Below are 26,684 nucleotides of genomic sequence, written 5' to 3'. Positions count from 1 at the left end.
ACAACTCTCCCCTGGAGTCTGCATGAACGCTCAGCACTGGGTTTCGTGGGATTCATTCTTTATTTTCAGAGCATTTTAGGTAGACTTCTGCCTAAATAAATTCCACTGTTTGGCCTTCACAAGGTATTTTGAAATGCAAAATCTTCAAGAAAATGAGCAACTTCTTCACTTTTCCATATGAAATAAAACTCCCTACTCATCTTTCCATTTTGTATATTTATCTGTCAATCACACGCAGAGGTGTTCCTGTACTCCAGAAATGCTGCCGAGTGCTCGGGGAGCCCCACGCTTGTGCTCTGGGGAACAAGCCTGAGGCTGTGGGTCAGGAGTGTCCCCAGAGGTCGCTGCGGGAGTGCAGGGAGGGCAGCGCAGAGCAGCCACACACTCAGTGAGTGTGGGCAGAGCCTCTGAAGAGAGTGATGTGGTGTTTTTTAAAATAAGCATTTGCAATTTGTTAAATCAATTCTAAAAAGGCTTAACACCTCACTTATCTATACATACTGCCACGTGGATTAGTTTCCTGAAAGGCCGCAGCGCTTCTGGCTGCTACTCCCATTAGCGTGCAAAGACCTCTTCTAAATCCACAGCAAACCTCAGCTACATTCTCGGGCTTATAACGTGTCAAACTTGAACGTTAACAAAAAGAGACCCTGAGAAGAGGAACCTGGGCTCAATGGGGAAGTACCTCCATGGATGCTGTAATCTTTTACTTAGCCTTTCACTGTCCTGGGAGGCTCTGGGCACCACAGTAGTTGGGGCTGCAGAAACCATCGCCCTTCAACCGTGTGTCCCAAGTATCCACACACATCGGCGGCCATGGTGAGGCACAGGGTGGGCAGGGCCTCTGTGGGACCCTCTGCAGCCCGAGCCCTCCCTCCACCCCGAGAGATGTCAATTCAGCAGGAAAGGCACCGGGCATGTGAGAGCCAAGCCAGGGTGCAGCATTACCTTTGAATCATGTCTGCAACGGAGGATAAAAAGCTGTCCATATGTTTGGAAAACATCTCTGCTCCCTTCTTAAAAAAGTTAATCTGAAAGATAAAATTAGGATGTGCTGAAAGTCATCTAGGGAACACGATCCATGAATTCAGGAAATGTGCAACTGGCAGCAGGGGGCGGCTCGCTGCAGCACTGGCGGTGTCTCTCAGTCTCCGCACGCTGGCTGCGTCCCTCCCAAGTCCCAAATGTGTTTGTGACAAGGGGAGAGTAAGACCTGGCCATCTTGCTGAAAGGCTACGGATATCAGGAACGATGGAAGTCAAGTGCTTGGTACACAGCCAGTGTTTGAATAATTACTACTGATAATTGTTTTTTATATTAGCAGCTTTTTCTTGCATGAATTTTAGATGGTAAGTTTCCTGAAGGCAACTTATTCTTATTCACCTCAGCACCAGCAAGAAAGTGACAAGCACTTGCTATAGCGCAGCATGACAAGTTTACACGTCCACTCACTGAGTCCTGTGCAGGTCCAAACACAGGCTGGCTGGTGAGCTGGCTGAGGTCGCAGAGGGAAAACTAGGTAAAGACCTTTAAAAGCCTCTTGCAACCCTGACATCACATTAAAGAGGACTATATACATAAAGGACGCAGCAGGGCCCTGGCACCACAGAGGTGCTAGACACAGTTGAAGGCCTCCTGCTCCCCACGTTCCATGATGCACATTTTCTCTGCCCAGGGCAGAGTGGCCACTAGGAGGCCCAAGGACTATGCAGTCTGAAAGTGAAACTACAGCTGCTGTCTTTAGGGCACCAAACGAAGAAATTCCTTACTTCCTGTGATGCCTGTATAATATTCTTTTCCTAGAAAGTCTGGGTCCCCTGACAACCCTGAGGGCAGGAGTATGGGAGTGAGGAAGAAGAACATTTCTGTGTGTTACTGACATCTGCAACCATTCCACCCTGAGTCAAGTTTCCATTCTTCTCATGGCTATGGCTTTAAAGAAACCTACATATCTGGTATAAACTGCTCCATTTTACAAGTCTAATGGCCGAGGGGTAACAGTTGCAAGCCTAGGTTATGAAAAAAGAGCAGATATTCATTGTGGACATGGGTATCCTCTCACGCATGACCCCAGCTCACCTGTGTGAGCAAAGCCCACCTTGCCTGGGTGGCAGGCACTGAAGTCGACCTCTTACCCCGAGGAGCCTCGTAGGTGCTATCAGCACAGTTCTGACAGCCTCCCCGCCAGTCCCCAGGTACCCTGGGAAAGCGTGTACACCAGCGCCCTTAGTTATCACAGGATGAAACAGATGATCGTGATTATCCTGAGGCAAGGTCATACATGCAGGGGGATGTTTTGGCCCATGACCTTTGAATCATACAGAGATCAACACGGTAAATGCCATTTTAAACCCCTGAGATGTTAAATATCTAATAGAATATTAATCATTACTCTATTAAAAGAGGAGCCTGCATTTCTAATAACACAACATTATAGTGACTTCTCTTTCCTTCCCCTCCCTGAATTCATTTGGAATTTATACTCTAAGTCCAAGTCATAGCTCCTTAGGGCAGGGACTCACATAATCCCTAAAAAAAAAAATCAGATGAGCAAATGAACAGAAGAAAGTAAGACACTGGCTTCTATAGCTACAGCATAGCCGTCACTCTGTCAATATTGCTCTGGAGTTCATTGTTATATTCTTGAAAACCTGCATACATATCACAGAACCTCAGTTTGCAGGCAAGAGGACTGACTCATAATTTAATTAAAAACCAGTTTGACGAAGGCTGGAGAGGGCAGAAATGTAGTCCCCACGCCTCCACAAAGGTGGGTGGTGCTGAGAGCCTGGGTGAGTCTCCCCACAGGAGCCGCAGTGAGAAGCAGGAAGTGCAATGGTCACTTAAACATCAGCTAACAGAGGTGGATGCTCAACAAACACTGACTGCAAAGGCCACATGAGGCAGGAGCAGGGCAGCTGCTTGTGACTCATCCAAAAGATTCACGGTGTTGGTCAACAGACCTGTCTAAAAGAAGGAAGTATAGTTTTCACTAGCATCTTTAAAAATCTGCAGAGTAAGGGACTGCTTGGTTGTATGTCTTAAAATCTGGACACTTTTCATATGAAAAATGACGTGTCATCCTCAGTCTTCAAAAATGATGCTCCTGCCACCCAATAGTGACATGTGCTCCACTCTGCTCCCAGGCCCAGGGCTGTACCCACAGCTCCTCCTCTCCCTCTGGGGCCAGCAGCGCTCACCTAAAAATCTAGGCCAGGACGGGTGGTATAGTCCTTGGCCATGGGAGAGGGGAGCCAGCTGGTGCCAAACCCATCCTGTAGGCCTTGTGAGGACCCTCCTCCGACCAACTGAGCACCGCAGCACTGGAGCTGCTCCTCCTCCTGAGACATTAGCCCACGACCCTCCCTGACGCTGGGCGGCTCACTGAGCAAGGATCACTGCCCTAGAGACAAGGACTGTCCACCCAGGGGGTACACATGACAGGAGATATTAACAAAAGAGAACAAAGCAGTGGCATTCTCTAACAAAGTGAGGACATCGCCAGGTCAGAGTGCCAGACTTGACTGCAGGAGAGAGGACAGTGAGGAGTGGGAGCCCACACCTGTGTGCACAGGGGCTCCCGGGACTTGTGAGGACTGAAGCCCACGGCTATCAACTCTACTCAGACGACACGGAAAGATTCTATTGCTCCATCTCAGTGTCACCTCTGAAGGCACGGGCTGCCTTTAGGCAACTCACCATCCAGCAATGTAACCAAACCACCCCGAGAAGACAGACGGGTGAGCTTGCCCATTTAAACATCCTCTCTTGTTCCCCTTTTCCCTGAATGAAACTGATACTGTAGTTTTTTGAGAAAAAAATATTTTAAAATGTATTATAAAAGTGATAGATACTCATATGTGGAGTATTCTTACAAGTCGGTGACTTTTTCTTATCAACATTTGCTCCCTCACATCCCTTTCTGTTCCTAGGACGTCAACAGAAAGATGATTCCTGGGCGCATTTGTCAGGTGCCAAAGGGAGGTTCTGGAGTGAACGCGAGCGGGGCTAACGCAGGGCAGGGGCGCAAGGGGCTCAGTGCCTCGAGCCTCACGCTCACACTCACTCTAGTCCCTACGGCACTGCTGCCATAACAGTCAAGTCCCCATCCTTAAACTGCAGCCTCCCTTAAGATAAATATTGGTAGATCATTAAATAGGAGGGAAGAAACCAAATAAACACGGAAGACTTCATAAGGGCCCGGCAGTGCTGCCCCATGCCCCAGAAGCTCAGGTGTTGGCACTAGCCCGGGAGCTGTGTCATCGAGAATAAGCAGCGGTGGCCGGGCCCCACGGCTCGGAGCAGCAAGGGCACGTGCAGCACCCCGGCTTACCCGCTCGCCACCCACCCTGTGCAGTCCGCTGCTTCTAGGAAAACTGGCCAGGCCTGGCTTGCATTTGGATCAGGAAAAAGGGCCATGCGGGCTCCTCCCAAGGGAGCTTAGGACTCAGGCCATCATTTCCTGCACGTGCAGCCTAACCACGGGCTAATGTGCACCCAGCTAGAGATGACTCAGCCCAACTGGAAGCTCTCCAAGTGCTGAATCCCAGAAAGTTTCCAGAGAGACTGTACATTTGTGTTTCTTTCTAGGATGATGCTCTAGTTTCTCCTATATGCCGTCTCTGCAGAACACCGTGACTGGCTTAGGTTTCATCCCTCAGGGAAGGGACTCCCCCTACCTGTCCTTGGGCAAAGCCTATCATGGGCTCCATCATGGCCACCCGCTTCCTGTACTGCAGCGCGTTGAGGGCACAGTAGTACTGGAGAGATGACAGGTGCTGCTTCCGCCGGGCGGCGGCCACCTCTTTTCCAACTTCAGTCTTCACCTGGGTAAAAGGAGGAAGGAAAACTTCAAGTTTTCTTCAAGTTTTTGTATGTGCCAATTCAATAACAGCATGCAACTTCAAAACATGTTTACTCATTATAACTATTTTCATGACAAATATAACAAAACACAATAAAGTTGCACTTCGACTTCTTAAAAAATTCCAATTAAAAGTATCCAAATAATCGCATCTCAGTGCTTGTAAGGCTGCACTGGTGAAGCCAGTCCTTTCCTGGCAGCAGTACAAAGCACCACAATCCTTTGGGAAATCAATACGGCCAGAACGCTTTGAAAGCCACAAACATGTTGGTTCACTCATAGATTGTATTCCAACGAAATAATTTAGCCCAAGGAAATCATATAACACAAGTAAGAAGTTAAATGCATGAAGATACTCAGTATTATCTATAGTAACAAGAAACCTAGAAAGCATGGATTAAAAAGTCAATACTTGGGGCAAGGAGTTCAAGTGACCCGAGCGATATATGAGTCAGGAGACCAGAAGAGGAACCAAGCTGAAGTTAAAATCACTGTGTGATCATAATCTTACAATGGCTCCAAGTTGCTATCTAATAAACCAGTTTAAAAATCTAGAATAGAGAAGTAGAGGTCTCCTTATGAGACGTGAAATAAATAATGTTCAAAGTGCACGTATATGAAAAAAAATCATCAAGAAACTCTTATATGCTACAAATTCACAACAGGAAGAAACAAAAGGAGCTTAAGTAAATGAAGAGAAAAATGTAAGGTATTCTTACCTTCTCATTCTCCTTTTTTTTAGGAAGCCGGCTGTATTTTGCCATCGAGAGGTCATGCTCTAAAAATAAAGAGACATTTCAACAGCCAGAAGGGTCAAAAGGCAGGAACATGCACTCAGCATCTCCTCCCACCCACATCCTGAGCCCACACACATCAGCATGTCCACGCCCTGAGGATGGAGAAGGTGCCTACCATTGCTGGCGAGTCCAAAAAGGTCCTTTAAAGTGCTTACTTCTGAATAGGAGAAAAAGAAACAACTTAGAGCAAACAAAATTTAAACATGCCAATCCAGAGTTCCGTGCTTTCCCAAGAGAGTAAGAGTACGTGTGTGGCAGGGAAAAGCTCTGTGGCGCCTCTGCACGTCCTCTGTTCTCATGAGCCTGGCCTGGAGGCTGGGAACCCTGGTCTTATGGGAGCATATGGCCTCATGTGCACCCCACACCCAGTGACCCCAACTGCCCATGCAGCCCTTGCTCTGCAGACAGTGCCTGGGCTGCATGAAGGGTACTCTGCAGACAGGGGCCAGGCAGCACGGTGACCAGGCACTCTCCATGGAGACCTGGAATATAACCTTAAGTTCTGATTCTTCAATCCCAAAGTAGTGTCTTAATATATCTTCCCTTAGAATGTAGTCAGGACTATACCCGGAACCTAGAAGTTTCCTGTGTTGCCATTTCAACAGCTGACTTAACGAGAGTCATTGCTGGACAAAGGAGTATAGGGAACGTGCATTAATGAAGAAAATGGGACACAATCTAGCATACTGTACTTGCAACAAGCCAATGCCAATAACTATTACCCATATGGGTGCTACACACCCATCGTGCGTAACGATGGCTTCACAGAGTCCCAAACCAAAAGACCCCAAAGGTCAAAGGTCACTGAGAGCAATGACTGTCCAAGGTTAAAAACTTAAAAACACAAAGATTGATACCTAAAAGAAAGTGATACTTCCTACAATTCTAAAACATTCCATTTCTACTTTGTCAAAAAAGCAAAGCATTTCACATCTTCTATGCTAGTTTTCAACTTGCCTCCAAACTGCCTCCAGCTTTTAAATTTCTCCCAACATTATTCTTACTGCTTCTGACAAAGGGCTGCCTTCTGCCCTTCCCTCTTCAAGTTTTTTTTTCTTTCTCTCCCATCTTATACTTCCTGTTAGAGTTTTAGATGTTTGTACTTATCAATTTTAAATAACTTCCTTAGTATCTCTTGTGTTCTCTTCATTCAGATTATGTGCTTGTATTGATGGGTAAATGAAGAAAAGGCAATGAAATATAAGATAAAATACTATTGTCTAGGCAGAGGGGAGGCCAGATTCTAATTTAGTTCTGATGTTGACTCAGATATGACCTGGACCAAACACTTCAAATTTATGTCTTGGTGGCATCAGAAAAGGATATTTGATTAACTTTTTCCATACACACCTTTTATTACTAATAAGCAGTTTTAGTCTCCTTAAAAAAAAAAATCACCATCCTGGGTAAATACTACTACTAATCCACAACTTGGGTCATTCTGGATGAACAAGTGCCACTGCCATTAACACCATTGGGCATTCTCAATCCTGGGTCTGCCTGCCGCCCATAAACAAAACGTAAATCTCACAAGATACGTCTTGAGGGATAGATGATTATTTTCTAACAGATGTGGGGTTTGTTTTTAAGACAATATTCCAGACATTTCTAGTGATTTATTTAGAGAAAATCTTTTAAAATGCACCCAATGAGGCTTTCAGGATTGAATAATTCCCATACAGCTGCACTGAGCAGGTTTGGAGTCATATGCAATGACAGACAAGCAACACGAAGAAGCACTGAAGGCCCTGTCTGTTCAGTCGAGGTTTGCCTTTATACAAGCTCACTGATACCTGCTTACTTTCTACTGAGTAAGTTTCAGTACTGCCAATCTGACCCTGGCTAGAGTTTATACCTGTCCTACCTCTGTCCCCAGCCTCAGGTGACAAGGTGACAGGGGACCTCAAAGCAAGGGGGAAAAATCTTCACCTTTAAGATTTGCCCTTAGATTTACTACAACTTCTTTTGCCTAAATAGTTTAAGGAGGTTATGTTTTTAAAGAGGAAGTATTAAACTGAACAGATCTTTTAGTTCTCAGGTTTAGCCATTTTGGGTCAGCAATTTTTAATATCAGTGTTCTAGAAAATATAACTCTTTAATCTTTAAGTAACAAGTATTTTTAATGAAGAAAGAATAGGACTAGAAAATTTGGATCCTCTTTTTTCTAACATTACCTAAATTATTTCAAGATTATTCATTCTTTTTTTATATTCATCTTGTGACTACCTGATTTCTAAAAAATATAAAATTATCCTAAAGTTTTATTTTAGTTGAAGAAGCAAAATGAGTCCTAAAGGCCAGTGAGGTTCTCTGCCCTAGTCAGATTCCCTCCCTCACTGTGAGCTCCACGAGAGCAGGGACCCGCCTGTCCTCACGGCTGCATCTCCAGAGCCCAGCATGGAGAAAGCATGGTCCCCGTCCCAGCCTCCCCTCTCCAACACCCCCCCACTTACATTCCAAAGCATTTCCCCAAGAACAGTGTGCTTTTTACAAATGTTCCCTAACCTATAATATCACCTTCTACTTGGTAAACATTTACCTAGCTCTCAAATCCCAGCTCAGAGATCACCTTTTTCAGGAAGCCTTCCCTGGCACCCTAATGTCCAAAAAGGCAATCAGGCCTTTCCATGTGCTGTTTCTGTTCCTTGTGCCTCTCTGTCCCACTGCCCTCATCGCAAGACATTACAATGATCTATTTTCCACATCTGTCTTTTTATTGGCCTTTGACCTTAAGGTGAGCCAGGAACATAGCAGGCGGTCAGTAAAAGTTTGCTGAATTGAACTGCTCAAAAAGAAAGGCATTTCTCTAGGATCTACATATTTACAGAAATACAGTAAGAATTAAGTGAATTAAACATTATTTTGAAGGTAACTGGCACTGAACTCTGTTACTTTACCTGTGAGATCTTTTTCTCGAAATTGTATAATAGGTAGAACCATTGTGTCTGCCAACTGTTTAGCCAGCTCTGTATGGAGAATGTTAAGCTGAAAGAAAGAGAACTCTATTGAAGAAAATTATACACATCATTACTGACAGTCTCGTTTCACCAAGGCATCACATTGAACACTTCTGTGCAGTTAGAAAGCTTCCTCAGCAAACAAAAACCCTTTATAAAGCAGCAAATGATATAGGCCTACAGGTATGAAAAACAGAAAAGTATGGATCTAACTGACCGTGGTTATCAGTGAAGCTTGTTAAAGGAGTTTCTGGGCCCACAGTTACTCTTTGTTCACTGTGTGGACTGTGGCTCTGTGTTCCCACTCTGGGCCACTCCTGGCAGGGCAGGACGATCGGAACGCTTGGATGTGCCTGCAGTGAACGCAGCCTACCGGCCGTGCTCAATGGGGCTCAGCACCTCGCCAGGCCACTGTCAGCTCTCTCGTTCCCAGAGAGGCTGAAGTCACACCTGAAAGACAGGTCTGCTGGGAACCTACTAGCCCCCAAACCACAGCAGGCTGTGAGCCTGGAGTTACTCTGGAGAAAGAATGCTCCCTACTGAAACTGCTCCACCAGATGTCAGGCCTCTGCTCTTTAGAGAAGGACCTTTCTATAAACAAGATGACTGTATTGGAATGCGACCTTCTTCACCAGATGGATTTTAATTTTAACAACTCTTGATTCTTTCTCCCCTTCTACCTCAAGGACTTACTAAAACTTGTTTTTACAAATGGTCTAAGAGAAACAAAAATCATCACCATCAATGCTACTGCTATTCAGCACTTTGTGTGTGCCAGCTTTAGGTGCTTTATAGCACTTGGTTTTCACCCACTCTATCAGTTAGATATTATTTATTAACGACATTTTATAGACAGGCAAATAACTCTCCAAATCCAGACAGCATATAAACAGTGTGGCTGAGATCTTAATCCCAGGCTGTTGGGATCTAAGATTCATGCTCTTCCCACTATTAGTCCTGGGATACGGAGTTTGTCCTTCACGCTCATGAAGCTCCAAGCCTTCACGTGTTAGGGAGTCTAGACACCAGCACTGAACAAACACATGGAAGGGATTCTCCCATTGAGCCACAGACTTGCAGATATTCTGGGATTCCTGCTGGGTGACTAAGGGGAAATCACCCAGCAATCATTTTTGCAGTCCCCATGTGGCAAAGTCTCCTTCAGCAGTAACAGAAGTCACATGTATGCATCACCCTTCTGTACACAGATCTCTCAACACGTCTGGTCCTCCAGGGCTGTGGCTGCAGAGGACGATGTGATCAGCTTAAAGACTTGACTAAGGTCAACCATTCACCAGGCAAGGGGGTGTTAGGACCAGCTGTTAATGTTCTCCCAATCTCTCAGTCTAGTCAAAGCATAGCAGCTTTATTCTGGGGGAATACATGAGACAGTCATGCCAGTAAATGCATGGATAGAATGTACTGACTGTTTTGATAGAATAACTTCAGTAAGAAATGTACTGTTTTTCATTAACGGTCAATTGGATGAATGTCAGCAAGTACACCTATCATGTACTTGGCTCTGTGCTCAATACTTTGATATGTATTATTTAATATAATCTACATAACAACTCAATTAAGTAAGCATTCCTGCCATTGCCATTTACGATGAAGAAACCAAAACTCAGAGAGATTAAGTGGCTTTCCAGTGGTTTTGCACTTCAGGAATGGCAAATTTCCTGGCTACTCATTTTCCTCTAAAGGATCAAGGGGTTTGTGTCATTGACGTTTTGCCTTGGGGCTTTTGAAATGTATGGGACAATCTCTTTTAACCACATTCATTGAGGAGAGTTGAAAGTGTGTGGGTCATCTCTCAGCATGTCAGCATCACCACACAGAAAACAGCACAGAAAACAGGAATGACGCCATCCTCCTTGCGTGACTAAGGCATGTGAGGGTAAGACTGTAACATGAACAGAAAGCACTCAGGACAGAGTGCCTGACACGAACATACTTGGCATTCAATCCATGGAATCTGTAATGAGAATGACAACCTGTCCCAGGTGTACTACAAGGGAGTGATCCAGAACCTTTGCTTTTGGGGAAATCACCATGCGTGGAAATCTCCATGTGACTTATAACATGAGATCTCATTCCAAGGCATCCTATTAAATTTAAGCCACATAAATCTCTTTCAGTTGATTTTTTCTTCAATTTGTGATTCAAAGAACTTGTCTTAAAAATATTTCAACCTGGTTTAGGCCCAGGTAGAGAAAATAACCTCAAAAGCTACTGTCCTCTTCCTAGATCTAGACCCTACTAGAGCTAACTGCATTCACTCCCTGAGGTCTCTACATCACAGGGCTTGTTTGAGAACTCCCTATGGTGCTACCTTACAGTAAGCCGTGATACTACCTGTAAAACTGCACTTCCATCCTGTAGGAATGATTCACCCCCCCACTAAGAGAATCATCATTCCTGTCCATGAAAACATGGTTGTGAGTAAATATTTCAAACTGAAATCTTGGTTCTGGGGTTTTGACAACTAACCACACTTCCTTAGCAACTCCCTTCTACTCAAGAAAACACATGACTTCAGTGGGTACAGCCTACTGCTTCTCCCCCTGGTTACTCATCCACTGTTAAGAAAAATTCTTCCCATCTTCCAAAAATCACTTTTTGCACTTCTATAATTACATTTCCTATTTATCCTCCATCCATCTCAACACATATTTTAGAAAGAGCCCTAGTAGTGGGTGTGATATTGTGCCATAATAAAAAATACGTATTTGGTCTCTGCCCCCAGTTCTTGGCACAGAACTCCTAAAACCCTTGTAATTCCTGAGTGACAGGGTTGCTAGGAATATCTTTTGTGCTAACATTTGATCTTTGACCCCAGTTCCTGACAAGGAGCTCCTAATCCCATGGACTATCCTGGGTGACAGAAGTGTCTTTTGTTCTAATTAGGCAGATCTTGGTGGGCTTCAGGATGGGAGCTGATCATTAGAAAGACCAAGCCATGAACAGAAACTTTCAACCCCAACCCCCATCTCCAGGAATAGGAACTAGAGACTGATCATGCCTACATGATAAGGCCTCCACAAAGGTCCCTGAACTACAGGCTTGGAGAGCTTCCAGGTTGCTGAACATGTGGCAGTGCTGGGAGGGTGACATGCCCAGAGAGGGCATGGAAGCTCCACATCCCTTCCCCCATACTTTGCCCTACATATCCCTCTGGCTGTTCACCTGTATCTTTTATCATATCCTTTATTATACAATAAGCCAGTGAATATAAGCAAGTGTTTCCCTGAATTCTGTGAGCAAATTATCAAACCCAAGGAGGGTTCCCACAATTTATAGCCATTCAGAAGTACAGATGGCAATTTGGGACTTGAAATTGGGACCTGAAGTTGGGTGCAGTCTTGTGGGACTGAAGCCTTAACCTATAAGGTTTGTGTTTACTCTGGTTGGTGTCAGAATTGAATCGTAGAACACCCAGTTGGTGTCAGAGAATTGCTTGGTGAGGGGAAAACCCATACTTTTTGGTGACTAGAAGTGCATTGAGAGTTAAAAGTAAAGTAGGAGAACTGTCTTTTTCCTACTATTCAGTGGGGTAGAGGACAAAGCTCAGTAAGAACTAGATGACTTGTTCACTGTTATATCCCTAGTGCCTAGAGCAGCATCTGCTAAATGCTTGCTGAATGAATTACAGCCTGTTGAACTGATTTGTTAAATGAATGAAAATGAAACCAGTACAGTTTTCTGTGAATGTTAGTTTCTCATTTTGTAAACCAAAGATAGCACCTACTGCAGATCAGTAATTAGACAGTTAAGTGACATCCACATATTTTTTGTTTACTCTTTATAAAGATTTTCTATTTTTAAGTATTGCAAACTCCTTAAAAGATCAAACTGTTTAAACCTACCTAATGTTACAGAGCTCCACCCAGCACCAGTAGTATTTGAACTCTTATGTTTTTTACAATTATAATTTATACACTTTTTAAATAATGACATTTTTTTTTACAAATATTCCAAATGTATTATACAACACGGCTACAAGAACAGTGGTAAGAAGCCCTTTCTAGTGGGTTGAATTGTGCTCCTCCCATAAAAGACACATCCACGCAGAATATTTGGAAAAGTGGTCTTTGAAGTTATAATGAAGGGTCTTGAAATGAGACAATCCTGGATTAGCCAGGTGGGCCCTAAATCCAAAGACAAGTGTATTTGTAAGACGAAAAGACACAGACAAGGAAAACCCTGGGGTGGTGTGTAAAGTCAGAGGCTGCGATTGCACTTATGCTGCCACAAGCCAAACAATGCCTGGAGCCACCAAACGCTGGAAAAGGCTTGGAAGGATTCTCCCCCAGAGCCTTTGGAGAGAGTGGCCCTGCCAGCACCTCAATTCCAGTCTCCTGGCCTCATTCAGAACTGTGAGAGAATAAATCTCTGTTGTTTGAAGCCACCTAGTTGTGGTAATTGATTATGGCAGACCTTAGAAACTAATACACTCTCCTAGGAAACTGAATTCTTAGAAATCTATCATTTGTTCTATTCTTCATGTTTACCAAAGCCTTTCCCCTCAAACCAGAAACAAACATAATATACAACTTCTCTTATGAAATGAACCTTGGAAGATCAACAAGTTGAGATATCTTCTCAGATATTTAAGTAGATATTTAGAAATGGAAAGTAGGCCAAAATAAAGATGAAAGAAAGTTCAAGAAAGATTCAAATACAAATTTCCCATGTTGCTCTCTTACCTCATCCACTACTTTGGAAAAATAGTGGAGTGTTGAAATTACTTCTTCATCCCCTTTGCCAAGAGCAAAATTCTAAGACCAAAAAATAAAAGAGCCAGGTGTTACCTGAATGCTAGAGAATTCAGCACTACAGGTTTACCCACAGAACACCAGCCCCCCACATCAACTTCCTTTCTCCTCCCAAGAGCACACCCTGTCAGAAGTGTCAACTGCCCATCCCTGGCCATCCCTTCATTGGTCATCACCTTTCTGTTGAACATAATGACCCCTTTATTTGAGTGTTTATTTCCTAGAATTGTTAGCATTGATTCACTTGTACTTCCTTCAAGACTATAAACCCTCAAAGGAAGCTCATTACTTCTGGTGGCTAATTAGAATACCTCATAAAGACTTTGGGATAATCTCCAATTAGAATTTAATCAGTGGATGAAAAAGACAAAAATAACTAGAAAAAAAATACATAATTGAAAGTCTCTAAAGAGTGCCTTTGGAAAATTCTTTTAAAAGAACTCCACTTAAGAGAGTCCTGCTACGGTGGCTCACACCTGTAATCCTAACACTCTGGGAGGCCAAGGCAGGAGGATCGCTTGAGCTCAAGAGTCTGAGACCAGCCTAAGCAAGAGTGAGACCCTGTCTCTACTAAAACTAGAACACTTAGCTGGGCATCATGGCATGTGCCTATAATCCCAGCTAGTCAGGAGGTTGAGGCAGGAGGATCGCTTAAGCCCAGGAGTTTGAGGTTGCTGTGAGCTAGGCTGATGGCACTGCACTCTACTTGGGGCAACCGAGTGAGACTCTGTCTCAAAAAAAAGGGAGTCTTGAACATAGACAGCATCATATGCCACATAAATATCAAGTTACCTGTTTTTCATATGCCAGCAGTTGCTTAGAAAGCTGTTGAGTGGCCAGGCACATCTCATTCTGTGGGGAGAAGAGAAAGCAAATAAGACTTGTCCACTGCATACACAGGGAATCTCAGAGAATCACTTACAAATAGTGTGTATGCACCTGTGGAATAATAAAATATTTTAATCAGACATTTGGAAAACAAGACCAAACCAAAGCAAAAGGTTAAAGCTTGTCTTTTTTTTAAAACCTTTTACAAATCACAGCTCCTTCTGGTCAGTCATTCAGTGGTGAGCAATTATAACGTGACAAACATTCAACAAAAGAGACACAGTCCTTGTTCTAATGGGGCTTTTTGGAGACGCAGACAGCAAAACAATAGTTGCAAGCGTGACAAGAACTGCAAAGGGCAAACACTGGATGTGCTGGGAGGCTCTGACAGAAGGACTAGATGGTCTCTAAGGAAGAGATGTTTTAAGCAGAGCCCTGAAGAAAGACTAGGACTTTGCCATGGGTATGAGCTTTCCAGAAGGAGGGAACATGTGGAAGAAGTGAACAGCCTGTTCGAAGAGCTCCAAAGCGGAGCAGGAGCAAGGGGTGCGGGCATGGAGGTGAGGCAAGGCTGGTGACGATGCAGGTAGAAGGCACGCAGGCCCCGGGGGCCCAGACACGCTGGAAGTGCAGCAGGAACTGAAGCAGCTCTGTGACAGAGTCAGACTCTACCAGACTTAGAGCTCCGGTTGGTAATGATGGCAGTAACAGAAGCACAGCTAAACCCAAGTGTTCCAGAAGACCCAAGGAAATCACTGCTCTTGAAGAGCTATCATGCCTGGAAGGCCTGTTTTATGCCATTTTCACTGGCCCATGCTGTTAGCTTTCCTCTCCCCTTGTTTATTCCTCTAATCTCTGGCTACACAGTGGTTTTCTACCACCGTCCTCCCACCACCCACACAACCAGCCTAGAAAATGTGCCTTATGTTTCTAAAGCTCAGCTACAGCTTCTCTTCAGATTCAGGGCTTACTCCTAAGAGGAGCAGAGCCACTGATCTGACTTGGCACAGGTGAGGGGAGGGTACAGGCCTACTTTCTTCACTGTGGCCTCTACTTTCTATTTCTCCTGAGTTTGCTATTGCTTTAAGGTTAAGTCCTCAGCTCTTATGTTTTCTTTTCCTGGTCCTACTTTGCAAGACCCATAAGAGCCAAATCTCACGGTTTTTTTGGCCCTCTTTGCAGACAACTGACCAACCTGTTCCCTGACTTCCTCCATCTGCCCTAAGGCACAGGAGTTAACAGACTATGAAACATGGTCGTGCTCTCTCTCTGCTTCTCCAAAATAAAATCAGGCAAATACAATGAAAGTTCCTGACTTTGGCATATTACTGGTGTGTTACCCTTTTCAAAACTAACCAGAACTTCTAGCCATGTAGCCAAGAAGGTGGCAAACAAACAAATCCACAAGCACTATGTCCTTCATTAGGCAGGAACATGCAACAGTTTTTAGTAAATAAATAGCAGGCACTCAACAGATGTTTAATGAATGAATAAATGAATGAACAAAGTTAGAAGATTCATTGAAATTCCGAGTTTAAAATAGTATCTGGAATGATGGTGTGAGGTGAAAGTACTTCCTAACTTATACAAGGAAACGTCACAGATGGGGGCAATAAAATTTATAGACTGGACTCCTGTATTTGTATCTTATAAAGCAATCGACCAGGAAGCACTGCCTGCTGGCCATCTTCAGCAGAGCGTTGTCGTGAAGATCAGAGTGCAGTAAGCAAAGGTCTCCTCCCACTCCTGGGGCTGATACTCTGGAAATCCCTTGCTCCTCCTTTCTGAGCAGTAGCAGCAGGTTTAAAATGGATTTGTCCAACCACCTTGGCATCTGCCTGAGGGCAGCACCATGTGGAATAGGATTTGCAAACCCACAGGATCATTACAAAAATAGCAGCTAACACAGAGTTCTTAATCCATGGCAGCCACTCCACTAAATGCATTCTGTGCATTACCTCATTGGGTTCTGGTAACCCAATAAGGCAGGTTCTAATTATGAACTCAATTTTATACAAGAAACTGAGGCACTGAGAGGTTAAGCCACCTGTCCAAGGTCACACAGCTAGTCAGCGGCAGGGCTAGGATATGAATTTGGAGCTGTCCAATTCTAAAATCCACCCTCTTAAACATTACTCTCTATGATCCCAAGCCCTGATAACAGAGAAGAAATGAGAAGCCCCATGGTTTAGACTAGAGTGGGCAAACTTTTTCAGTAACAAGCCAGATTTTGGCTTGTGGGTCATGTGGTCTCTCTGTCACAGCTACTCAACTCTGCTACTGTAGCACAAAAGGAACCATAAACAGCACATAACCAAGTGTAGCTTCACTCCAATAAAAGCTTATTTTCAAAAATAAAAGGCCAGCCCCAGGGCCATAGATTGCTGATTCTGCAATCTATGGGTCAAAAGACCCATTCTTTGGCCACACCCTCCTCAGGTGGCTCACTTTTAAGCAGCAGTGCTTCAGATCCAAGGCACACCTTCTATTCTTCTAATTCATTCTTTTCTTTGTTTTGGCTAACTCTAAAATGCTACTCTCCTGTATCTGCACCCTCCAGAGACTAGTCGACAAATATGACAACCACCCTCCAGGCCTCCAAAACAAGCAAGGACCACCGGCTACTTGAATTCTTCCTTAGCACTTAACAGGCAGGTCCTCTGAATGTAATGGAAAAAGCTTCCAGGGCACCGCCAGCGTCAGACTGTACCAAATAAAGGGGAGGGCACTCGTGTGCCACTCACACAACTCTACCGTAGCTCAGAGAGGAAGGGCAAGCACACGACACAACACAGCTGCTTTCCAAAACTACTTTGTATGACTGGACCCTACCAGAGCTTCCCTAGAAACGCTGCATGGAAACGCTGTGCATTTTCACATGTGTGGTATTTCAGGCTGCAAGACCAACTGAGAGTCTGTCCCACCACTGTGATTTCACTGGGCACCAACCACACTTACAACATGGCCCGTCCATCACATGCCCTGAACAGAGCATGCTATGTGAAAAGTCTTTTTAACCACACCAAATTTAATCTTATTCATACTTAATTCATACTATTGTACACAAAGGTTTTATGAAATGCTTTACCAACACCAGCTAATTAATCCACACCCTGTGCCCTGTGAGGTAAGCCTGTGCAATTATCTCTGCAACAAGACTTGCAAAACTGGAGCTTGGGTGACAAGTAAATATTGGTAATAACATCAATAAAGATGGCTGCTAACATTTGCTGAGTCTTTTCTAAATACCTGACATTGCTAGTGTTTTCCATATATCACCACGTTTAATCCTTACATCCTTACAGTGCCCCCCTGAGGTAGATTATTATTATCCCCTCTTTACAGATGAGTAGACTAAGGTTCAGAAAGGATAAGTAACTTTCTCAAGTTACATGACTAGTAACTGGCAAGGCAAGGACTCGATGCAGGTCTGCTGGACTCTTAAATCAAAAGCCCAAGTTCTTAACACTATGCTAGTCCCATCAAAAGTCTAAAACTGTATCTAGTTAATACACAGGTGGGCACAGGGCTTGTAGGGCCTATAGATATGAATGCAAGTATCACACTTTTCTAGCTGTAGACCAATAAAAGAGGTGGCCTAAGATTTAAATTCTAACTCAAGTTCCCCGAGTAACATTCTTTTCAACGCTCTGGTGTAGCTCACTGGCTACTATCTACTACTACTATTTGCTGCCTCATAAGAATTCCCCAAAAAGGCAGCCTGAGGGAGAGCTCACCGGCAGCACGTCCTATGCCAAACAAGACCTCCCAAGGCTGTGCCGAGGCAGTAAGACAAGTGGCTCGCAAGTCCGAAAGGAAAATGGAGCTTTTGGCAAAGGAATGTTTATCTTACTATGGCACACAGAGCTTTCTGACTGCACCTGTCACTTGAAAGCACCCAAAGGCCTCTGTGGGCAGCACCCTCCACGGGGACCGTGAATGGAGAGGCCGGGGCGGAGGAAACCCACCGTGAGTCACAGTCGCAACGTGAGCATCTGCTTAGATCTCCACCAAATATGTGGCCAGAGTTGTTGCCTAAAGCCAAGAGGCTACAAGTCACATTCGACACAGAGCTCACCACACAGCTGGGGCCCAGATGTCACGCTGGCTCAGGAGCCCCCCCAGGTAGGACAGAGTAGTGAGGAGCACAGCAAGAGGGGGCTGGATGCCGCACTGGGCCGGGCCAGGCCAGGAGGTGACGCCTGCCAAGGACTTCGGCTTGTTCTGGAGGCAGCGGGGAAGAAGATGACAAGATCACACGGGAAAACTCAGGTGTGGCTGTGCTGCGAAGGACACACTGAAGAGGGAGAGGTGACAGATGATGTGACTGGTCAGGAGGCCACTTGCAGAAGTTAGTGACAGATAAGAAAGGATCTGGGCCCAAGCCAGGAAGCACGGAGGGTGGCACAGAGGATTCCTGAGGGAAGAACAAAGGTACGTAGTGAGTGGAGGAGGAGGAGTCAAGGAAAGCTGGGCTCCAGTGTGGACAGCAGGCGCACGACGGTGCCTGTAGCTAAGGAACTGAGGAGGGACACAGACTCGGGAGTGACAATGAAGTGTACAGTTGGGACATGCTGACGTTTAGGTGGGGCTGTCCCAAACTCAGCCCTTCACTCACCACCTACCTATTAAACACTGACTGGGGCCAGGCATGGTGCAGGGCACTGGAGACAAAGACAATCTGCCTTCTGGGAGCCCAGTGCCCACAAAGGGACAAGGAAACCCCACTCAGCATGCCTTAAGTGCTCGGCCAGCAAGTGTACAAGGCATCTGGGCACACAGGTGAAGGGTGCTTTGGCCAGGAAGGGAGAGAAGAAAAAAAGGAAAGGTGTCAGAGATACGTTTTCAGACTTGAGGTCAGTCTGTAAGGCCAGGAAGGACATTTGCCAAGGGAAGGGGTTGATGGGATTCCTGGCAGACATGGCACAGGAAAGTTGAGAGGTGTGTAGAGGGTCCGGCAGGTTCAGGAACAGCCAGAGACAAGGCCAGAGAAGTAGGCCGACACTCGGTTCACCAAGAGCACAGGAAGCCTTGCAGAGGAGTTCACGACTCTGCAGTGTGGCTATTGGGAGCCACAAAAGCATCTTGAGATGGGAAGGAAGACGGTGTGATGTATTAATCTAGCAGCAGAGTGGAGGAAGAATTGAAGAGGGAAGACATCTTCTTGAAGACAGGATGCAACAGCCCAGGGAAGAGCGAAAAGCTAACTCTACACAGTGACAACAGGCAAGAGTTGTTTGGAATAAAGACCCAGAGTTTAGAGAGCAACAAGGGCTAAAAAAGATTCAGAAATGGCCAGACTATCACTAAAGTGATCTTGCCCAGGGAGTGAACAGACTAACCAGAGGATTCCAGTGGAATTCTGGAGAGCACCAAGACTGAAGGGGCAGGCAGCAAAAGGGCACCAGGAAAGGAGAACCACCAAGAATAACGTGCAGAGACAAGGGGGAAAGAAGATAGTTTCAGGGTGGTGCTGTTAACAGAATCAGACGCTGCCCAGAGGCCAAGGGAGGAGAAAGGCTGTGAGCCGGGTACTCAACAGCCCCCCACACAAGGTGGGGACAGAGATCAGACCAAGGTGACTTGAAGAGCAAACATCAAATATCCAGTGAGGAAGTAAAGAAATTAAGTACAGCTGCTCCTTTGTGAAAGTCACAATCAGTGGATCAAACTTCCAATTAACCAAAATAACAGTCCCTGTGTACAGTGCCATGGTAACTATTATTATTATAAGGCAGAAGATGTTTCCGTTCACACCAAAAGAGCAGTTGGTGCCAAGGACTGATCTTAGCATTTTACAGGCATTAACTCCACTAACTCACAACAACCCTGTGGGGTGGGTTATTACTATGGGTTCTGCTTGGCTGATAAGGAAACTCACACAGTCAAGTGTCTTGACTGGCCCAAGGTCACACAGCTAGTGGCTGAGCCAAAATTGCAAGGCAGATCTGTTAGGTCCAAGGTCACACACTTAACCCTTGTACCTAAGTGAATGAGCCCGGCCCAGAACAATCTTTCATGCCAGTTTGAAAACCTTCAATGCCAGCACAAAGGAAAGCACAGATTCCACGTGCAAACCAAATGCAGAAACCTAGGTCCTTAAGTCATTTCCAGAAACCACTCAGGCCTTCTGCTCCCTCATACCTTAAGCAACATACATATCTCCTCTCAAACCTGTCACACAAATCTCCATTTTACTGGTTTTCCGGGCTGCTAAAATGCACTGATTAAAATATTTATGGATAAAAACTAATGAAACAAAGAAAGCTACTCTGGGACACAAAAGAAACTGGGTCCCACCCTTAATATACTACAAAGCTGTCAGGCTGATAAATGGGGCTTGCTCTTCTACAATGATAAGAGCCTCTGAAAGCTCACGAAATTTCCTTAGCCTCTGCTGCCATGTATGGAGACCAGTGTCAGAAGAGCACAGGCTTTAGAGCCAAAGACCTAAGTTCAAATTCTGGTTCTGCCACTCATCAGCTGTGCAACCTTAGGCAAGCTACATAACCTCTCTGAGTCTTAGCTTCCTTATCTGTAAATACATGCTATAATAATACCTCTCCTTTGCTGTGAAAGCTAAATGAGATAATGCACAGGAAATGCCTAGCCTAGTGTGTGGCACTTTTATGTGTCTAGTAAATAGAGGCTACTGCTGTTATTATTAAAACATACAGCTCTGACCCTGTCTACTTCCCATGTGCTTCCCCTCCCCCACTGCAAACTCACACTCCTGGATGCCCACTACTCTCATAGTATTTCCCAATTAACTTGTTTAGCTCAGTATCTACATATGCCATGTTAAAGAAAAGTATTTTCTTCTTTATAACACCAAATTTATGCATATTTCACTCCTATTCTCTCCCACTGCCTTTTCCCAATTTGAGAAGATACCATTCCCCTCTCCAATTCAGGGTTTTAGGATCAGGAGTTCTGTATTCCACAAGATTTGTTAAGAACGGTTGTGGAGATCTGACTGTGTAGGATTAAGCCTCCTTTGCCGAAGGAAAGTGAGAATCTTAACCATAGTTCTCACTTCAAAAAATTTCATCCAATATTTACTCAAAAAAAGGCAAAAACAAAACAAAAAATTCCATACAGACCAAAGGCGCCAATTACAGAGGCTCCTCATCTGTTGGAGGAGGAAGCCAGGTTAGCAGAGCCGCCAGGTTTCACTGGTACTGCTGGGGACAGCCTTAGTAGACTGCCGGCCAGGGACACCCTTCCCCTGTCGCTGCTATCTCAGTAGAGCTGACAGAGGCAGTATGACCTAAGTAAATTTCACTGTAAGACCCTAAAAAATCCATTTTAAAAGATTAAAAAATGTTATACCTCTTTAGGAAAGAACTTTTATACCTCTTTATGGCAGATATACAGAATCAAAATAAATATCAAATGTATTGAATGCAAAATTTAAGAATTAACTGAATATGTATATATATGCAATTATTCAGACATTAATAAAGTTTTTAACTTATATAGTCCATAGTTTGAAAAATTAAGTAGAGTGTTCTAAGTAACCAGTCTCTGCTTCATTAGTGCATTAGAAATGTGTATAGCCTTCTTCATTCAAATGACCCACAATGGAGTATTCAGCATGACCAAGTACAAAGGCACATCTGACAGCTAAGAGCCCAGATGCGACTCCAGGGACTGTTGTTAAGATGCTAAAAACATTTATAGTTTCATTCTAGAGCTTAAGCCAAACAAAATTTAAAATTTCCCCCCAAAACAGCCACAATCAGCAAAATTGCTCATAGAAGTTTCCTCTGGATTTTTTTCATTCTTCCTCTTTCTAAAACTAAGGTCTAAAGGGCATTCACAGTATCAGAATCCAGAAATTTACCATGTAGTGTGATTAAAATATCTTTTATGAATATTTATTATTTATCAGCAACATAAGTCTCATTTTGAAGATATAATAATGAAAAACTACATCTTGCTGAGTGTTTTTAAAAAAGAAATCATAAAACTGTCAATCAAATTCAACATGTCTAGGTCTAAAGTATGTAAAGAATAATGAGAAATAAAACCAAGAAAACATAACTTTGAGGAAAAAACTTGAACGAAAACATTGAGAAGTATGACTATCTTAAAAATACATATATCAAAACAAACTGATCAAAAAGGGAGCCCGAAAAGTTTCCTTTTTTCAACTAATAAGAAACAAACCAAATCACCTAAGCTTTCCCAAAAACCCGAGAAACCAACTGACCCTGACCCAGGTGATCTGAGTACAGCTGCCCACTGTTTGAGTCTGGCCTGGAGTCTGGCAGCACTAACCGGCCATTTTCACCAGCTTCTGCTGCAGGAAACGCCAGACAGGAGGAAGGGTTTCTGGCCAGTAGGAGAAGCCACGTGATGATCATGTGCTGTGAATTAAAAACTGGGTTACAGCCTCCAGGAATGCAAGACCCATTTAATTTTGGCAAAATATAGTTTGCTGCCTCAAAAGAAAAAAATGCTTAAGAAAGTGTTTGGACATCTCCAAGCAAATTATTCCGACAGACACAGAAAGGCAGAAGAGACTCCCAGGAGTGGCAGAAACAATGCCTTACATCTTGTGGCTTTTAAGCCTTAAATAAGAGATAAATCTCACACTTTCACTCCAGTACTAAAAATAAAAAAAAAATAAAAAAAAAAAAAAAAAAAAAAAGAGATAAATCATTTAATGACAATATTCAAAGAAAGTACTGAATAGCAAGTTAAGTTCAGGTATAAATAGCCTAGGAAAAACATTTGTTTTCTTAAATTTAGAATATATTTACATACAATATAAATAAACAGGGCTTCAAACTAAAAACTGACAAATTACTAACGTCCCTAAATTCTGAATGTCTTACCAAAACAAACCAACAAGATCACAAATAGCACATGATTATTTTGGTCATTAAAAACTTAAAAACTAGTTCTAATAAATAAGTTACACTTATTTACTACTGCATAGTTTGCATATCTGCATCTCCAGTCCTGAACTCTGAATCTCAACTTTCAACAAGATTTCTTTCCCCACTTTGATTTCCCGTGGACTCCTCAAAAATCAGTGTTTCCAAAGAGAATTCTCTGGAAACACTGATTTTTGCCCAATTATTTTGGGCATCCCCACCACACACACGCATTCACGTGTACATGCTCTCACACATACCACTCCTCTTCCTGTATTGTCCCATCCACCCACTCTGGTGTTAAGTCAAAGTCAAAGACCTGGGCACCATTCTTTTTTTTTTTTTTTTTTTTTTTGGAGACAGAGTCTCACTCTGTTGCCCAGGCTAGAGTGAGTGCCATGGAGTCAGCCTAGCTCACAGCAACCTCAAACTCCTGGGCTCAAGCGATCCTCCTGCTTCAGCCTCCTGAGTAGCTGGGACTACAAGCATGCACCACCTTGCCCGGCTAATTTTTGCTATATGTTTTTAGATGGTCAATTAACTTCTTTCTATTTTTAGTAGAGACGGGGTCTCACTCTTGCTCAGGCTGCTTTCGAACTCCTGACCTTGAGCAATCCACCTGCCTCAGCCTTCCAGAGTGCTAGGATTACAGGTGTGAGCCACCACGCCTGGCCCTGGGCATCATTCTTGATTCACCCTTTACCCACCCAACCTCTTGACACCTAATCGATCACCTACCCCATAAATACCTCCAAAATCCATCCACTTTTTTCCCATATCTACTGTAGGCCAGGAATATCCTTTCACCTGGTCCTGCTATCTCAGTATACCTTAGCTGAGAGGAGAGGCAATATGACCTAAGTAAATTTCATTGTAAGACCTGAAAAAAAATCTATTTTAAAAGATTAAAAAATTATAAATCCCAGAAACAAAATTATGGCAGATATACAGAATCAAAATAAATATCAAATGTATTGAATGTTAAATTTGAGAACTAACTGAATGTGTGTATTTATGCATGCACCTAGTTCAGGCCATGATCCCCATGCTTAGGAGTGAAGAGCTTGAGCTTTGGCTCCAGGCTTATTTTCTCTGCCATGAATTCACTGGTGCACTTGGACAACCATCAGATTCCTTAAGTCTCCTGACCTATAAAATGAGGATAATAATAACAATACCCACCTCACAGAGCTGTTGGGGAATTTACATGAAATAATCAATGTAAAAGCCCCTGAAACTGCCTGGATACTATTCAGTATAAATCTCAATAATCATAATCTCCCTCCTTTTGAATGCCCAGCACAACTCCTCTGGGATAGGTGACCTTCCTCTCCCAGCACCTCTACACTCTTTGGTGGGATTGTTTTGTCTATCTCCCAACCCAACTGTAAGCTCCCTAATGGCATATGTGAATGAATAATAAAACTAGCAATAATATGAATATTAGAAGCTATATAATAATAAATGACTAGTCATAATTATTAAGAGCCATATAACTACTAAATGTGGTACGGATTGAGTATCCCTCATCCGAAATGCTTGGGACCAGAAGTGTTTCAGATTTTGGATTCTTTCAAATTTTGAAATATTTGCAGTATATCAATTGGGCATCCCAAGTCTGAAATCCAAAATGTTCCAATGATCATTTCCTTTGAGTGTCATGTCAGCAATCAAAAAGTTGCAGATTTGCAGTTTGGATTTTCAGATTTGGAATGCTCAACCTGTATTTCTTTAGCGATCATGAATGAGGAAAAGACACATTAACACATACAGTTTCAAGTTGGCAAGGAATCAATAATGAAAATTATCAGTTGCCATAATATTTTGATGTGTAACATAAAGAATTTTATTTTTAAGTAACTTATAAGTTTTCCATTAGAAAGTAATATACATGGGCACTTCTTGGTCTTAAAGAGATTCACTTTGCTACTTAGCAATTTATTTTCCACAGTTTTGCAAGCCAGAGTTATTTGTTCCTCAAAACAAAGAAGCTACCCAATAGTTTCAGGACTGTGACTCAGGCCTTTTCAGAGGAAGAACTTGAAAAAACATCTCTACCCTCCCACATTGACATCTAAGACTGCCCCATTTATGAGAAAGACAAAGAGCATGTCTCAAAATACTGAACCCACTCATTCACAAGAAGGAAGAAGAGATTCAAATATTTCCCTTTGGCATTGAATTTTTTAAAAACTTAAAAGCAGTTATGTGGCCCCTCGCTACTGGTTCTACTTACAGGGAAATTATTCTCTTTTCTTAAGCAATGAAAACAGACTTAGTTTTTTGAGGTGAACACAAGTGAGAAGAACAATTCTGATTTTATTTCAAAATTTTAAATGATGTTTTTCTGACATCCGAGAAGTTCAGGATAAGAGCAGAGGACCCCTACTCTGTGGCTCTCCAGGTGACGGGTAGCGGTGTACCTGGGCTCCGTAGACACGTTGCATCGCCTGGAGCAGCTGGTTGGTATAATCTGTGAGGGTGCCAGCATCTTCTTCAAATACACTGAGTAAAGAGCGCGTCTAGAAGAAAAGAATAAAAAAGGTCAATTTATTTCTAAGTGCAAAAGTTACAAAGGAGGTAGAACACACACACACAACACCCCTAAGTCGATGCACAAACTGAAATCGGGAAGGAAGGTACCTGTTGGCTCTCCTCCGGCTTTGCTCTTTCATTGATAATGTCAGTACAAGTTGACTCCTGGAGTTTAATTTAGAACTCCCTTTCTAATCCTTTGGACTACAGTGCAGGGGCAATTTGAGTATCAAGGCCAGAAAAGAACGTCAATTTTTAAAAGATTATGACTGAAGGGCTTTTATCTGTCCTGACTTTAGCCCCTACCTAAGTGCCAGTAAAGCCCATTAATAAAAAAAGAAAGTGTTAACCAGGGCAGACTCTCCACCATTCAAGTCCATAAACTAAACACAAGGTCAGGCCCATCTGTGTGCCTAGGGTGTGGGCACTTAGCAACGCTGGAGAGTAATCACCTCAGCAGTAACGAGCTATCTGGTTTTCAGTAATCCTGGGTGTCTTCCAGGAGCATGCCAATCCTTTCTCTTATGATACTACAATTTTTATGCTTTTCCTCAAATTTATTCAACCAATTTTCAAACTCATGGCCAGGAAATTTCACATGCCCTGGCCCCACCAACAGCAGCTCTGGGCACAAAACTCAAATAACAACAAGAATGGCAGTGTGGGGGAGGGGAGGCACATTTGTACCCTGATAATATGCTGGGGGAAAAAAAAGAATGGTAGCTTACTACTTTTAGGAAAACAAACTCCTCAGTTCTCTTAGAGCAGCTGAGCAGTCATTAACTGAAAGGTATTTCCTATCATTTTTGTACCTAGTGCTTGGCACGCACTAAGCACAAAGAAGTATTAATATATTGGGTGGTATATGAACAAGTGTCAAGGTATCACCTACAAGATATATCTACTCAAGGGACTTTCATTAACGCACCCAGCACAATGGGAATTTAAAATATATTAGCAATGACTGGATCTCTACTTCAGAAAATAACCCATTAGGCACAGAATGAAGAATAAGTCACAGAAATGCCTTTTATGAGATGATA

General features: G+C 43.4%; 1 protein-coding gene across 1 annotated transcript in view; it reads right to left on the bottom strand.

Moving 5' to 3' along the window:
- APPL2 (adaptor protein, phosphotyrosine interacting with PH domain and leucine zipper 2) overlaps window positions 1-26,684 on the bottom strand; it is a 50,672-nt gene that overhangs the window by 18,709 nt on the left and 5,279 nt on the right. The window contains exons 2-9 of the mRNA XM_012772749.2: window positions 25,530-25,628; window positions 14,186-14,245; window positions 13,325-13,396; window positions 8,559-8,646; window positions 5,777-5,818; window positions 5,584-5,642; window positions 4,680-4,826; window positions 949-1,031 (exon numbers count right to left, since the gene is read on the bottom strand). Coding sequence (XP_012628203.2) covers window positions 949-1,031; window positions 4,680-4,826; window positions 5,584-5,642; window positions 5,777-5,818; window positions 8,559-8,646; window positions 13,325-13,396; window positions 14,186-14,245; window positions 25,530-25,628 — 650 coding nt within the window. The remainder of the gene's footprint in view (window positions 1-948; window positions 1,032-4,679; window positions 4,827-5,583; window positions 5,643-5,776; window positions 5,819-8,558; window positions 8,647-13,324; window positions 13,397-14,185; window positions 14,246-25,529; window positions 25,629-26,684) is intronic.

Source organism: Microcebus murinus, chromosome 10, assembly GCF_040939455.1.
Source record: "Microcebus murinus isolate Inina chromosome 10, M.murinus_Inina_mat1.0, whole genome shotgun sequence".
In the NCBI taxonomy this organism is placed as follows: Eukaryota; Metazoa; Chordata; class Mammalia; order Primates; family Cheirogaleidae; genus Microcebus; species Microcebus murinus.
The sequence above is the reverse complement of the archived record's forward strand: the minus strand, read 5'-3'. Positions and strand labels throughout refer to the sequence as shown.